General features: G+C 37.1%; 1 protein-coding gene across 1 annotated transcript in view; it reads left to right on the top strand.

The window, feature by feature from the left end:
* PLEKHB2 (pleckstrin homology domain containing B2) overlaps positions 1 to 14,425 on the top strand; it is a 47,878-nt gene that overhangs the window by 13,149 nt on the left and 20,304 nt on the right. Inside the window, exons 2-3 of the mRNA XM_036745940.1 lie at positions 10,065 to 10,109; positions 12,601 to 12,753. Of these exons, the coding sequence (XP_036601835.1) occupies positions 10,073 to 10,109; positions 12,601 to 12,753 (190 nt within the window). The 5' untranslated portion in view covers positions 10,065 to 10,072. The remainder of the gene's footprint in view (positions 1 to 10,064; positions 10,110 to 12,600; positions 12,754 to 14,425) is intronic.

Here is a 14,425-nt window from a genome sequence, read left to right as displayed (position 1 = left end):
CCCTGCCACTCATTAGCTTGTCATTCAGTAGGTAACATTTGATTCCTTTCCCTTTCTCTTTCCTGTAGTTTTTTTTTGTGCCCTGAAGGTTGTCTAAAGGAATTTAAGAATAATTGTTCTATAAAATGTCAGTTGGTAATATGGTATAACTACTGAGAGCAGCAGGGGAGTCAGCTGTTAAAAATAATGACCTAGTTGAACATGCTGCTGTCTGTTTTAGTGGGTGAAAAAGGCAGGATATATTCCCATAATCCACTTTGTCCTTCCCCTCCCACCCCCATCCCCCAAAAGGCTGGATTCTCCCTTCTCTGCCCCCTCCCTTCCCTTTCTGCTTAGTCTGTCTTTTGTAGAAGGCATGGTGGAAGGATTTGATAGTTTGAAATGGTTGGAGTTTAGAAAGAACTGAAGTTAGAGATGAACTTGCCTGATACTCCTATTCTCTTTCCAGCTGTTTGCTGGTTAACCAACCTCTGTCCCTTCTAATGTGTGGCTTTCTGGAGAAGATTCGTTTTTGACTTTCAAGTTTCTTAAATAATCAGTGACACTTGAATGACTTGGTTTTTTGCTTCTGCTTCATGCTAACAAAAGAATAGTATTTAGAACTAAAGTGCAGTAGGAAATTTAGGGGAAGGCCAGATATTTTGAATATGGCATTATATGGCTTTATAGGTAGTGTATGTAGGCCATTTGGGCTTGACTCTTTTAAAATTACTTATAATTAAGCATAGGTTGATATTTAAAATATTTTGAGTAGTTGGGTGTATGTTTTGAACTTTTTGTTTTTTTAAAAGACCATCTGTGTTGTTGTTCAGAGGTTTTTCAGTCATGTTTGGTTTTTTATGACTGCATTTGGGGTTTTCTTGGCAGAGATACCAGAGTAGTTTGCCGTTTCCTTCTCCAGCTCATTTTACAGATGAAGAAACTGAGGTGAACAGGGTTAAGTGACTTGCCCAGGGTCACACAGCTAGTACGTGTCTGAGGCTGGGTTTAAACTTGGGAAGATCAGCTTTCCTGACTCTAGCGTGCTCTAGTAAAAGCTCCTCTCCAATACCTGAACTATGAGGTTTTCTCTGCAGTTGTAGGTTTTATTATTTATTTCACAGAGACTGTTATGTCCACAAAGTCCAGTCCTGTGCCTCATTGAGATGGTGAGATGATTCTGGGTTTTTAAAGCCTATTTCATCAGAATATAAGCTCTGGCACATTTCTACCATGGCTGGAAAGGCATAAAGGGAAGTTCTGGCAGACTGTGCTCCGGTGGCCAGTTCAGCTAAGAATAGCAAGGCTTATCACCAGTAGACAGGCCATTTGGTCCTGAAGTTTTTGGACAGGTTAACCCATGAAACAAAGAAAGATTAAAGTGACTCTCAGCCCTTTGTAGCCCTCTTTGGCTCTTAAAGTGATGGTGGCAAAGTAGTAGAAGAAAGGGCAGAAAGTAACAAGAATCACACAATCTCTAAGTATTAGGTACTTTAAATGGAAGGAACTGAATCATATCAATCTTTATAGTCTTTCTATTTGAAAAAACAGCAGCAACCCAGAAGAGAAAAAGGAATTTTAGCCAAACGGAAGAATGACTCTTAGTCTGTCCTTGGAGAGGCAAATAAAGGACTTGAAAGAGTAGGTTTTATTGTGTCCAAAGGCCACAAGGAACATGATATGATGGTGCACTTAGTCATCTTAAGTTTTCATTGCCCTTGATGAATGTTTTCAGAAAGTCCACCATGAACCACCATCAGACAGGGAGTACCTTGAGTCATTGAATCGGCTCTCTGAATACACAGTTATACTAACAAAGATCAAAATTTCAGTAGTGGAAACATGCTTCAGATAAGCAGGCTGGGCTCATATGGGAACTGATAGGAAATAAGTTTCTGGGAGAAGGATGGGCGCTGGTGTCTAATGCTTCTACACAGTCGACCATGTCCATACAAGCAGTACCAGAGGTTATGATACTTGCCAAGAACAGAAGGGTAGCCGCCCTGCCTCTCTTGTATGTGTTGTTGAGTGTGAGCAAGTAAGAGCTGATAGATTTAAGGAGGAAGCGTGTTTCACTTAGTTCTTCAACGGTGACAGGTAAGATTACCTAATACCTATTTAAGAGGTTAATAATGGCTTCTATTAATATTGTACTTTACATGCATGATTATGCTTCATTCTCATGACGTTCCTGTGAGGAGGATGCTGTTATACCCATTTTACATATCAGGAAACCAAGTGTCAGAGAAATTCGGTAACTTTTTTCTAGTCCCATAATTAGCTAGTCAGTATTTGAGGTGAGATGTGAACATCCAGATTCCAGATCCAATGCTGTTGTTATGTGCTGTGTCTCTCAGGCTGGAAGTAGATAATCTCGGCATTATCGACAAAAGAACCATGCCATTTTTGGAATAGGGGATATAGTTTAAAAAAAAGGTAAATAAGCATTGTATTATAACGTCCAATAGTCATAAGATAATCTGTGCACAGGTTTGTTCAGAGCTTTATTAGAATACCATCTTCGGGGAAGCTGGGTGGTGAATAGAACACCAGCCCTGGAGTCAGGAGGACCTGAAGTTCAAATTTGGCTTCAGACACTTGACACTTATTACCTGTGTGACCTTGGGCAAGTCAATTAACCCCAATTGCCTTACCTCCTCCCTCCAAAAAAAAAATACCATCTTCACTTTTGGGTTTCATACTGAAACATTTCATGGGAAACTTGGAGAAGATCTAAGAGAAGAGGATAAAAAAAATGATTTAAGTATCTAGATTATGGCCTCTAAGCATATAGACTAAAGAAGGGAAGGGCTGAGTGGAGATTCAGCTATGCAAAAGGGATAATGTGTTGTGGAAGGTGAAAAGCTTATTTTTATTTGCACCAAGAAGAAGACAAGGAAGAATAAGTTTAAACTGCAATAAAGGGAAAAAAAATCCTTCCTAATTTAAGATCTCTGAGACACTGGAATATAGTTTGAAGAAATATGTTGGGATGTATTTTTCCTAAAAATGTGTAAGGAAAGGGAAGAGTGTTTAAAGATTGGTTTGCTCACAGTCCACAGTAGGGGTGGACTAAATAATCCCTTAGTTCCTTTTTATTTTTTTGATCTAGAAGTTGCTTTTTTCTTGTGCAGGTGTGTAAAATGCTCATTCAAGGAAAGTAGGTGTTTAATAGTGCAGGCACATTTTTTTGTAAGGAATCCTGACTTGTGATAGTCGAGATTAATGCAAGACATATGAATTTCTATTCTTTAAGAGGTTGTGTGGTGTAATGGACAGAACCCTGAAGGTCAGACTGTCTGGCTTTTCTGTACCACTAACTAGCCATGTGATCTTGGACAGGTCTTGTACAAACAAAGGGATTCGTACCCATTCATGCTTCAGTTTCCCCTTTGTGAAATCAGAGAGTTAAACTACTTCATTTCTGAAGACCTTCCTTTTATTATTTTGTGATTCTCCTTGCATTCATTTTCTGAAGCCTTACCTGTTTTCTTTTGGATTCAAGCTTGATATAGTAGACTTTGAATTTCTAACCATTTTTTGCATCCTGTACTTCTTTGGCAGTTTGGAGAAGCCTGTTGACCCTTTCTTGTAATATATATATATTTTTTAAATTAGATTTTTATTTTTAGTTTACAACACTTAGTTCTACATATTCTTGAGTTTAAAATTTTCTTCCCTTTCCTCCTCTCCTCCCCACCCTCAAAATAGCATGCAGTCTGATAGATTTTACATAAACCTTTGCATTAAACTTATTTACACAATAGTCAAGTTGCAAAGAAGAATTATGACCAATGGAATGAGTTGTGAGAGAGAAGAAACAAAACCAAAAAGAAGGAGAAAAAAAAGAGAGCAAATAGTTTGCCTCAGTGTGCATTCAGACCCCACAGTTCTTTCTCCGGATATAGCCAGCTCTCTCCATCCTGAGTCCTTTGGAGCTGTCTTTGAACCTTGTATTGCTCAGAAGAGCCAAGTTTATCAAAGTTAGTCATCACAGAATCAATATGCCTGTGCTTGTGTACAATGTTCTCCTGGTTCTGCTCCTCTCACTCAGCATCATATCCCGTAGGTCTTTCCAGGTTATTATGAAGTCCGTGTCTATAAAAATGTGCATACCCTTTGATGCAGCAATACCACTCCTAGGGCTATATCCCAAAGAGATCACACAAGTGGAAAAGGGACCTGTATGTACAAAAATATTTATAGCTGCTCTTTTTGTGATAGCAAAGAATTGGAAATCAAGGTGATGCTCATCAGTTGGGGAATGGCTGAACAAGTTGTGGTATTTGAATGTAATGGAATACTGTTGTGCTTTAAGAAATGGGGAAGATACGGACTTCATAGTAACCTGGAAAGACCTACAGGATGTGATGCTGAGTAAGAGGAGCAGAACCAGGAGAACGTTGTACGCAACCACAGACATTGATTCTTGTAATATTTTTTTAAAAATTTGGAGGAAATGCTGGATTTCAGTTAGAGGTTAATGAAAATTTTTTGTCATTCAGGTTTACAGATAACCTTGGACCTTAGAAATCTATCCTTAGATCCCTTGGGGATCCAGGTTAAATACTCCTGCATTAGACCCTTCTTACATTAATACCCATTGAAGAAGGATATCAAATGTGATTTAGATTCCAGTCTGAATTTAATAAATCAGCAGGCATAGCCTAACTAGGCTAAAGTAGATTAACTGCAATGACAACCAGAAGAAGCATGACATCTGTCATAATAACTACCCCAGTGGTCAAACTTAAGTTATGTAAAATCCTGGAATTCCATCCTCCACTCCCATCTTCCCCCTCCCCACTCCCAAGAAAAAGATTTAATGATAGAATAAGAAAACACAGAAAAACTGTTTGCCTCCCTGTATGTTTTCAGCCAGTACAAAGAACTGCCAGAAATTGGTCAAAACTAATAAATGAGTTGTCAGTCTGCCTTTGCAGTTTTTTTGTAAAATAATTCATGACTATACAAGAGGTTTATTTATTTTTAATGTTAACATCCGTTATGGATAATTGAGTAATATTAAGATGTCTGAAGAAACAAGAAAGCAAAAGTGTTGATAGTCATGACTTTGATGAAACATCTGCAAACCTAATTAGAGTGTCAAAGCCCAATAGAGAAAAAAAATTTCAAATATAGACAGCATTATGGGATGTTTGTTTTACTTCTAATGATCTTAGTGGCAACATGTCTTCTGTCATCATATTTTTAAAAATAGTTCTTTGGTTCTGACCAAAGTATAAATGCATTTATAAATATAAGGCAGCACATTTAAAAACAAAAGTCTTAAATTTTAAAACTCAAAGTCCTTTGAAAGCTACTGTACTGAAATCTAGGCATGTCAGACAATATGCCTAGCTGCCCTAGCTTTGGCACAAATTCTAAGATGAAATGGCCATTACCTTTATTATTTAGTTGGTGAAAACCAGGTACGATGTAGAACATAGCCCATCCCAGGTTTATTTATCTGAGTGGTTTGTTGAGTACTTCAGTGATAGCATTATTTTTGTTACTTCCAATATTTGCCATACTTCATTATCCCTTTTATCTATTTTGTTTTCTCTTGAATAATGTATATCTTCCCAGGGTCATATGCCAATCTTGTTTCTCATCCTATTTTATCAAATCACAGTCATTCCTGTACTTTGGGCATTTGTATATGTATAGATTTCACCCTTCAGATTTCAGTTGGGTGAGAGAGAGACCGACAGATTATATGTGCAGCTGATGGTCTTTTCTAATAGCTTCTGTATCTCTGTTATCTGGTCTGGTGGGTACATTTGTTGACAGTTTTCATTCCTTCTCTTCAATTTAAGCCCTTTTGATTAGATTTGCAAGATTGGGTAGATGTATTCTTATCAGACCTTTCTAGTGCCGGACAGGAACATACCATTACTTTATTTTAAGCTTTAATACAAGAAGCCAAATCTCTTTTTCATTTACCAGCTTTTTCATAAGCTAGCTGTTCACTTTTCAACTCTACCTTGTCTTCTTTTAGCAACAGTGATGAAGGTACCATCAGTGCTTCTTAAGTCTTCAGTTTTTTTCCCCAAGCCTATTCATAAGCTTTCAGTGCTTTCTAGAGATCTTATAATTTGTGTACATGTGAGTCACCAGAAAGTTGGTAGTAGTTACCTGGTTTGAAAAATTTGGGGGCAGTTAGGTGGTGCGCACCAGCCCAGGAGTTGGGAGTACCTGAGTTCAAATCCAGCCTCAGGCACTTGTCACTCTTACTAGCTGTGTGATCTTGGGCAAGTCACTTAACCCCAAATTGCCCTGACTTCCCCCCTGCTCCCCCCCCCCCCCCAAAAAAAGAAAAATCTTGTGAGGTTCTGTTTATCATATTCTGGATACATACCTTGATGGATACATACCTTGAAAAGATGGCAGAACCCTCTATTAATTAATAGCTGTCTCACTATCCTTTAGCGTTAACCATACCATCACTCAGAACTTTTTTTTCCTTTTGATTTTCTGTAGTTGACCTGACATCACCTTGGCATCCACATCTTTATTGGACAATAAGTAGTTACTCCTTTTCAGAGTGGCCAATTCCCTTGGTGGCGGGGGGGGGGTGGGGTGGGGGTGGGCACGGGGCAAGAAGGAATTAACTGTTACTTACATTTCTTTTGTTTCTTAAAGGAACACTTCATTCTTCTTCATAACTTGGATTGTACAGAGGTATTTTTTGAGCTCCCTTTATCTTTTCTTCTAGGAGGGAGATTAGCCTATACTTTTGTTGTAATTAACATTGATTTGGCTAAGACAGAAAGGCAAAGGTTCTGTGTTCTATGTAGGTCACTGCAAATATTTCCTTATTGTTCATGGCTTCTGGAAGTACTATCCTCACTTTTTTGTTGTTCTTGCTAATAGTTTCTCTGGCCAGTTCTCGAGAACTTTCACCTAATTAGTACCATTTTGCCTTATTACCATAGTGACAGCCAGACCTAACTTCCTTTTCCGTGCCCTATCAACTTCATTTTTATTCCTTCCCCTCTAGATCCTTCTATTTCTTCTGGGGTAAGTTTTTTCCTTCCCCTGCTGAAGTTTTTCTTTCTCCCAAATTCCCCCCCAGAAGTTAAATCTCTAGCCATCTCCACAATTACAAAGCCTTCCAAATATTGTTCTTCACAATTTTTCTCTTATCCAGGGGCCGCTGGCCATCTGGAACTAAGGGTTTGGGAAGCAGATTTAATAAGGTTGAGAGATATACCTAGTAACAGCCTTGACAAAATGAATCTGTTGGAAAGAAACCTAGAATTTAATGTCCAATCCAGACAAGCATTGGCTGGCCGATTATCAAGTTGCAAATTCATACATGGGTCAATATGAAAGAAAACAAGAGGTAACCAAAAAGGCAAAAGCTTTTTTTGGGGGGAGGGGCATTATATGGAACCAGGATTAATAAGATCTCATTAACATTTATAATTCATTAATTTTATTTCTCACCAGCCTCAGGCTTTAATTATGTTATGTATTTGTATTCTACCCTTTTCAGGTTATGTATTGTGTGTTCTACCCTTTTCAGGTTGAAGAACATTCTTCTTACCGAAGCAGATAGCTACAAAATATGAGTTTGAGTTAGAGGGTTCTATTTTATGTTTTTTCTGTTACCATTATGTGATGCTTATTTGCTTTACAAAGCAAATATACAATCCAGGGTTTTTAACTAATTTGTGTTTCTGTATAATCAGTTTCACTTGAGATTATTGCTTTACTTTTATCATAGTAAACCTAGAGTTTTCAAAATAATATGCAAGTTTCAAGACAGTTTTTAAAATTGTATACTATAACTACTACTTTGTAGAGAAAATTGATTATAAACCAAAGGAGAAAAGAAGCCATTTCCGAAAATGAGATTTTTTAGTATGGAAGAGACTTTCTAGCTCAGAGGAAAATAGATGTATTTTCATATGCAATTTGTGGTATGTAGATTTTTACGTTTATTTTTTAATGCAATGGTTAGGATTTTAGAGCTGATTTGGGGAATCTGAAATTGGAAAACTACAGCGGATAGCAGAGTGTTGTTATTAAATACAGTGTTGAAAATCTGCAGAAACAATTTTCCTTTGGACTCTGAAGCAGAAAAAAATTTCTATTCTGAGATGTTTTATGTAGAAGTTACGCCTTCTGGTCCTGAGGGAGCCTATTTTAAGGACATCTTCCAGTGGTATTTGGTATTCAGTATTCAGTATGCCAGCGTTGGACTTGAGTCAGCCCCTCATTATTCTTGAGATTCTCCTGCACCATGCTATTAAGTTTGTTCTAGCCTCAAGCAAAAAAAGTCATTTTTCATAATACCACATTTGATTATACTGCACTTTGGAGCCTGAATTGCAGTAAGAAACATTGCTCTACTGACACTAGTTTGTTTTTCTGCTTTCTTTTTAGTTTAATGAGTTACAGCTATTATAATAGTTGCTGGTCAAATAATAACATTTAAAAGAGAGATAAAGTAGTATTACTACTGTGACACAGAAAACAGAAACTGTATAGGTTAACAAAATCATAATCCCAAACAGAACAGGAGAAAAGACTCTTGAAAATGAGCTGGCAAAATGCTTATTGTACCTTCTATAGAAGTTGGTGCAAAAAGAATTTATCCATCCCTCTCTTTTATCTTCTATCTCATGATCTTATTTCCACCAATAGCAGAGTAAACAGGAATGAATTGAAAGTAACATTTTAATAGGATTGAAAGGGGAACTTGAGAAAATTAGTCTGTTGCCTGTTTTTCAGGTTGAACTATAACAGCTGTCTGAGACACGTGAAAAGAAACATTTACATTTATAAATCCACCTTTGGAGTTTACTATGAATGAATAGGGTATTGATTTTGTAACTCTCCTGGAAATTATCTGTCATTTTACTGTGTGGTGTAGCATAGATCTAGCACAGAGACTACTAATATTACCCAATTTTAATGGTACCTAATAAATGTTTTCAAAACTCTGTGTCTATGAAACTTCAATTGTAGGAAAACCAACCTGTGGTTAAACAGAAAGTCACCTGTTAGGATGTACATCATCAACAAAATTGCTGGTTAAAGTTATTTAAAAACCTTTAATGGCTAAGCCACAAGGCACACAGAGTACAATTTTAATTTTCCCAACGCCACATTGAATTTGCATTTCTGTCAGTTTAAGAACATTTGACTATTTGCATGGTATTGATGGAGAATGAAGCTGGCATCTTTCCAGTCACTTGTTAAAATACTACCACCAGGAATAGAGTGGCAGTTTTTGTTCTGAAGTGATTGCTTTTGTCAGCTAGAGCCCAAGCAGTTATAAGATATGACTTTAATTGGGTGCTGTTAAGTGTATACATATTTAGGAGCTATGTATCTGGATCCTTGAGAATAGGAAGCTTTCAGAAAACAGGTGTGTCTAATATGAACAGCTGGATTGCGGATTAGGGCATCAGATTTTCTTTCTGGATCCTCTTTCACCTTTATGCTTAAATTACCAAGGAGACTGTTTAAGCTGTGTGCTTCAGTACCCTCGAAAAATGGGTTGCTTGCTACTTTTGTGTCATAGTGGTGAGGATAAATTAGATTAATAACTGAGCAAGGTAAATTAGTTGCATTTTTAAAGAAAAAACAGATATTAAGGAAAGGGGGAAAACTAGTTAGTTGTTGGTTCAGGAATCCTTTGCCCAGGCTTTCCACCACCTGTTAGTTGGTAAAGTCTAAGAATTAGTGACTAATGGTGATAGAAATACACTAGAACCTCATGTTCTATTTATTTGGTTACCTCATCAATACTCATGGATTTAATTATTACTTTTACATAGATGACTCTCAGTCTTATATATCTAGATCTCTCTCTTGGGCTCCAGTATAGTTAGATTTGATCATTAGTAAGTATGACTATTGGGCTATGACCAATAAGACAAGCTAGCACTTGCAGGGAAGGAGCACAATGTACAGCATGTGGGAGCTATTTAATAAATAAATACTTATTAAATTGAAAATTTTTTTTTTGATCTGACCCTTTTAGTTTGTGATTTTGGTAAAATTAAAGTTATGTGTAGTTATTCTTAGGGCTAGAGTGCAAGATTTCTAATCCTTTTTTTCTCTCTAAGGTGAAGGGATGGCATTTGTGAAGAGTGGTTGGCTGCTTCGACAAAGTGAGTGATGAGTTTAATCTATTTTTATACCTTCTTAATAAATTCTAGAATAGATCTTTTATGAAACAGACTTTTAAAAGTAAACATAGAATTATATGACCAAGTTCTTAAATTTTCTTTAGGAAGAATTTTCATAGCTCCCAGAGCTCGTGGTATAATGGGGAAAAAACCAACAACAATCCAGCATTGAATTTGGAGTAAATGTATCTGGGTTGAATTTTAGTTCCAGCACCTGTTGATTATGGGCAGGTCATATAAGTCTTCTACTCTTGTTCCCTTTCCTCAGAAAACTAGTTCATAGCTTGTATAAAGAACTGGCCCAGTTTGGATGTGGGCATTGTTTAAATTATTTGTGGAGATGAAAACGACCTGATTCTGAATTGTCCAAATATCAGACATAGTGACAAAGACTTATAACCTGTAAACTCCATAAAGGGCAAGGGACCAGATCTTATCTAAAAGCTTGTATCTTCCCTGGAGCTTTAGCAGAGTGCTTTGCACATAGTAGGCACTTAATGTTTGTTGAGTTGAATAATGGGTTCAGTGAGTTTATCCAAGACTAAATCTCTATTCTACTCTAAATCTTAGCCCCCAAAGAATCTCATTGAACAAATCTGATTTCTCATTTAAAGAAGATTGAAAGACAGTTTTAGCTTTATCTTTCACGTTTTGGCTACTTATTTCCCAGCCTGTGGTCCCAAGCAAAATCATCTCTTCACTGCCCAAACTACCTAGCCACATTTCTGGGGTTAAGAGGTAGGAGATTGCCTTATTATTTGTGAGACTATTCATCTGCTACTAGCTGCTCTACTCTGTTTGAGCACGTCATGCAGATTGCTTCAGCGTTGATACTCACAGCTCATCTGTATCTTCAGGTGTTTTTGCCCCTCAGATTGCAGGGTGAACTAAAAACTCTTCCCATAATAGAGGGCTCAAAATCACTGCAGTCTCTTAATTTGCCACCAGATCCCCTGTTTGGTTTAGATTCCATCATCTTTGTCAAATCATGATATCCTGGGGCTTCGGGGAGCAGTGAGGGAGGGGAAGCTTTCAGCTTTCTTTTGTATGTTCTCTTCCTCCATTAGATTTTAAGCTCCTTGAAGGTAGAGGCTGTCTTTTTAAGAATTAGTATCCCCAGTGCTTAGCGGTGCCTAGCACATAGAAGGTACTTAAGAAATATTTATTATATCCACCCACAGGGCTACACATAACAACAAATGCTATTCAGAGACATAAATTTAACTTTTAAAATAATTATGTCGACTTCTGAATTCAGCTAAAGTATTAACTCAGAAGCGACTGGATTATCTAGGGTTGTTTAAGTTTGACCTACATGAAAATGGGACTAGACCAGATAATGCTTGTTTAAGATCTTCTCTGACTCTGTGATACTTTGAACAAAGTATAGATACAACTCTTAGAATGTCTGCATTCTTTTTAAAGATTTAAATTAATTCTTTTTAAGCTTTCAACGTTTACTTTTATAAGATTTTGAGTTCTAAATTCCCACCCTCACATCCCAATATCTGCATTCTTATTACTCTATGAAAGAGCAATTACCTTATGAATATTTTCCACTACTTTATTTAGTGGTGAAAAGAACAATTTACTTTTTTTTCCTTTTTAACATTTGACTTTGTAACATCAATTCTCTTTTCTTTAAAATGAGAGGGTTAGTTGAATGCTAGGGTTCCTTCAAACACTAAATCACATGATCAGACAGTCGCATCTTTTCCATTAAGCCTGAGGTCCAGGCCTGTTATGCATCATAATAGTTAAGAATAATAGAAAATTTACATAGGGCATTTAGGTTTTCAGGGGACTCTCTTCTGAGCCTCTCTGTGACAGAGGCAAGATAAGTTATTTCAGACTTCACGGAAATGAAGACACAGGACATTTGAAGTTACCTGCTCACAAGATATAGAGCTCACTAGCCATGACTTGAATCCAGGTCTTCTGGTTCCAGGTCGAGTGTTGTTCCCCATCTTCAAGATATATCTGTCAGACAATCAGCAAGTATGTGAAAATGTTTTGAAAAAGGTTGGAGGGAAAGTGCTTTTACTGGGACAGATATCATAAGAGATCTCTTTAGGGCTAAGAGAGACCTAAAATTTAATCTTTCAAGGGGCTAAGCCAGCATATTGAGAGTTCCCGTGAGTGGTTGAGTATAGGAAAATGAATGGGAGATAGATTTCTTTAGCTCAAATCAATACTTAATATTCCTTGCTTAACTTATTTTTTGATTTTGCCGTGAATGGACCACACTTTGGTGGATATTATGTGTAAAATAGCACAGTGGACCCTGTCATAACTGCAGTTTTATTTTGCTGTGCCCTATTTTATTTTTTGATTGCTTAGTGAAAGTTCCTTAGTAGCCTAACTAAAGGGACAAATGGGATAATTTCTTTTGTTTACATTACAGTATTGTTAAATTAGAGAACAAGCTGATGAGTTATTTTTATTCAAAGCAACATCTTCCTGTTTCATTCAGGCACGATTTTGAAGCGGTGGAAAAAAAACTGGTTTGATCTGTGGTCAGATGGCCACCTAATCTATTATGATGACCAGACTAGGCAGAATGTAGAAGATAAGATTCACATGCTGGTGGACTGCATCAACATCCGAATGGGAAATGAATGCCGGGGTAAATAGAATTTTGCTTCATGCGTTTTCTTCTATTTCCTTTGATTGATTAGTTTAGTAGATATTTTTGTATTTACTTTTAACATTTTGTACTTGATTAATAGATTGAAATGAAACTCTTATATAAGTCCTGTTGGAAGTCCTGACATTTAATCTTGGGATTCCATATAATAGGAGTTTATCAATGGGCAGTGTATGGTATAAGTTGCATTTCTGCCTATATGTTTATATGTTTGAATCTCTGAAAGGCCCCTGCTCCCCAAACTTTGTAATAATGAAAAGGTACGAGTCAGTCAGTTTGTGATGTATCAGTTCAAAGTTTCGTTTGGTGTTTTATGCAGTTTATAATAGTTAACCATTATGAGATGTAAAAATTATACATTCTTATTTTAACTTCTTCCTAAGGTAGTTGAAATTATTTCAGAATTTTGAAACTTTTATATTTCACCCTTACATTTTTCATTAATAACTAATGAGCTATAAATAATGATAATGATCATTTATGTAGTGCTTTAAAGTTGACAAAGTACTTTATATGGTTTGTCTTGTAGGAAAAGGGTCTATGACATCTGGCCCTGTCTCACAAAATACAAGCTGAGGAAATTAAGTATTTGAAACCCTTATGGAAGAATAATTATAAACCTCCAAAGGATAGAAGGCAGCTTTTGTGACTGTTTAACCTTATCTCTTGCATTGCCTGGTGCAGGGGTAGGCAACCTGTGGCCTTGAGGTTGCACTTGGCCTCCTAGGTCATGAGGTATGGCCTTTTGGCTGAGTCTTAAGTTTTATAGAACAAATCCTGTTATGAAGGAGGTTTGTTCTGTGAAGTTTTTGGATTCAGTCAAAGGGGCACACTTGAGGACTTAGAGGGCCACATGTGGTTTTGAGACCACAGGTTCCCCTCCCCTGGCCTAGTAAATAACAAGGTTCACATTTAAACATGATGACTGAGGTGTGACCCTCAGTGAGGTAGGTAGTACCAGAAATACTAGCCTCATTTCACAGATGAGAAACTGCAGCTGAGAGAGGAGAAGTGGTCTGTTCATGGTCTTACAGCTCTGTGTGTTAGGTAGGCTTTGAACCTGGGTTTCCTGACACCCAAATCCAATGTTCTTTACACTACACTATGCAACATTTTAGAGAGTCATAGAATCTCAGACCATGAAGGGACTTTAGAGATAATATATTTGACTAGTTCTGTTCTTCTACCCTGTACCCTACATTGAAGTTCCAGTATTGGTATTTATGTCAATTTGCCAGTCTGTCTTCCACCACCCACATTTGGCTTATAGCTGTATGAACCTACAGAAAAATCTTGCCAAAATCTGATTGCTTGTATTTTATGATAAACAAGAATGTTTATAGGATCAGATATCTTGAATTGGAAGGGATCTCAGACTGTCTAGTCCAGAGGTGGGGAACCTGTGGCTCCTAAAAGGATTTGTTCTGTAAAACTTGGACTCAGTCAAAAGGCTTCACGCAAAGACCTAGAAGGCCATGTGAGGCTGCAGGATCTCCACCCCTGAATCCTCGTCCAACTCTCTTATTTGACAGCTAATGTTAGGGAACTTAAGTGCCAGGGTCATGTAGATGGAATTTGAATACAGGTTTTATTTCTGCTGTATTTCATAAAGTCTGGGTTCTCATTCCCATTAGTTAAAATTATCCTTTTT

Source organism: Trichosurus vulpecula, chromosome 2 (genome assembly GCF_011100635.1).
Source record: "Trichosurus vulpecula isolate mTriVul1 chromosome 2, mTriVul1.pri, whole genome shotgun sequence".
NCBI lineage: Eukaryota > Metazoa > Chordata > Mammalia > Diprotodontia > Phalangeridae > Trichosurus > Trichosurus vulpecula.
This window is presented reverse-complemented; position numbering and strand designations above follow the sequence as displayed.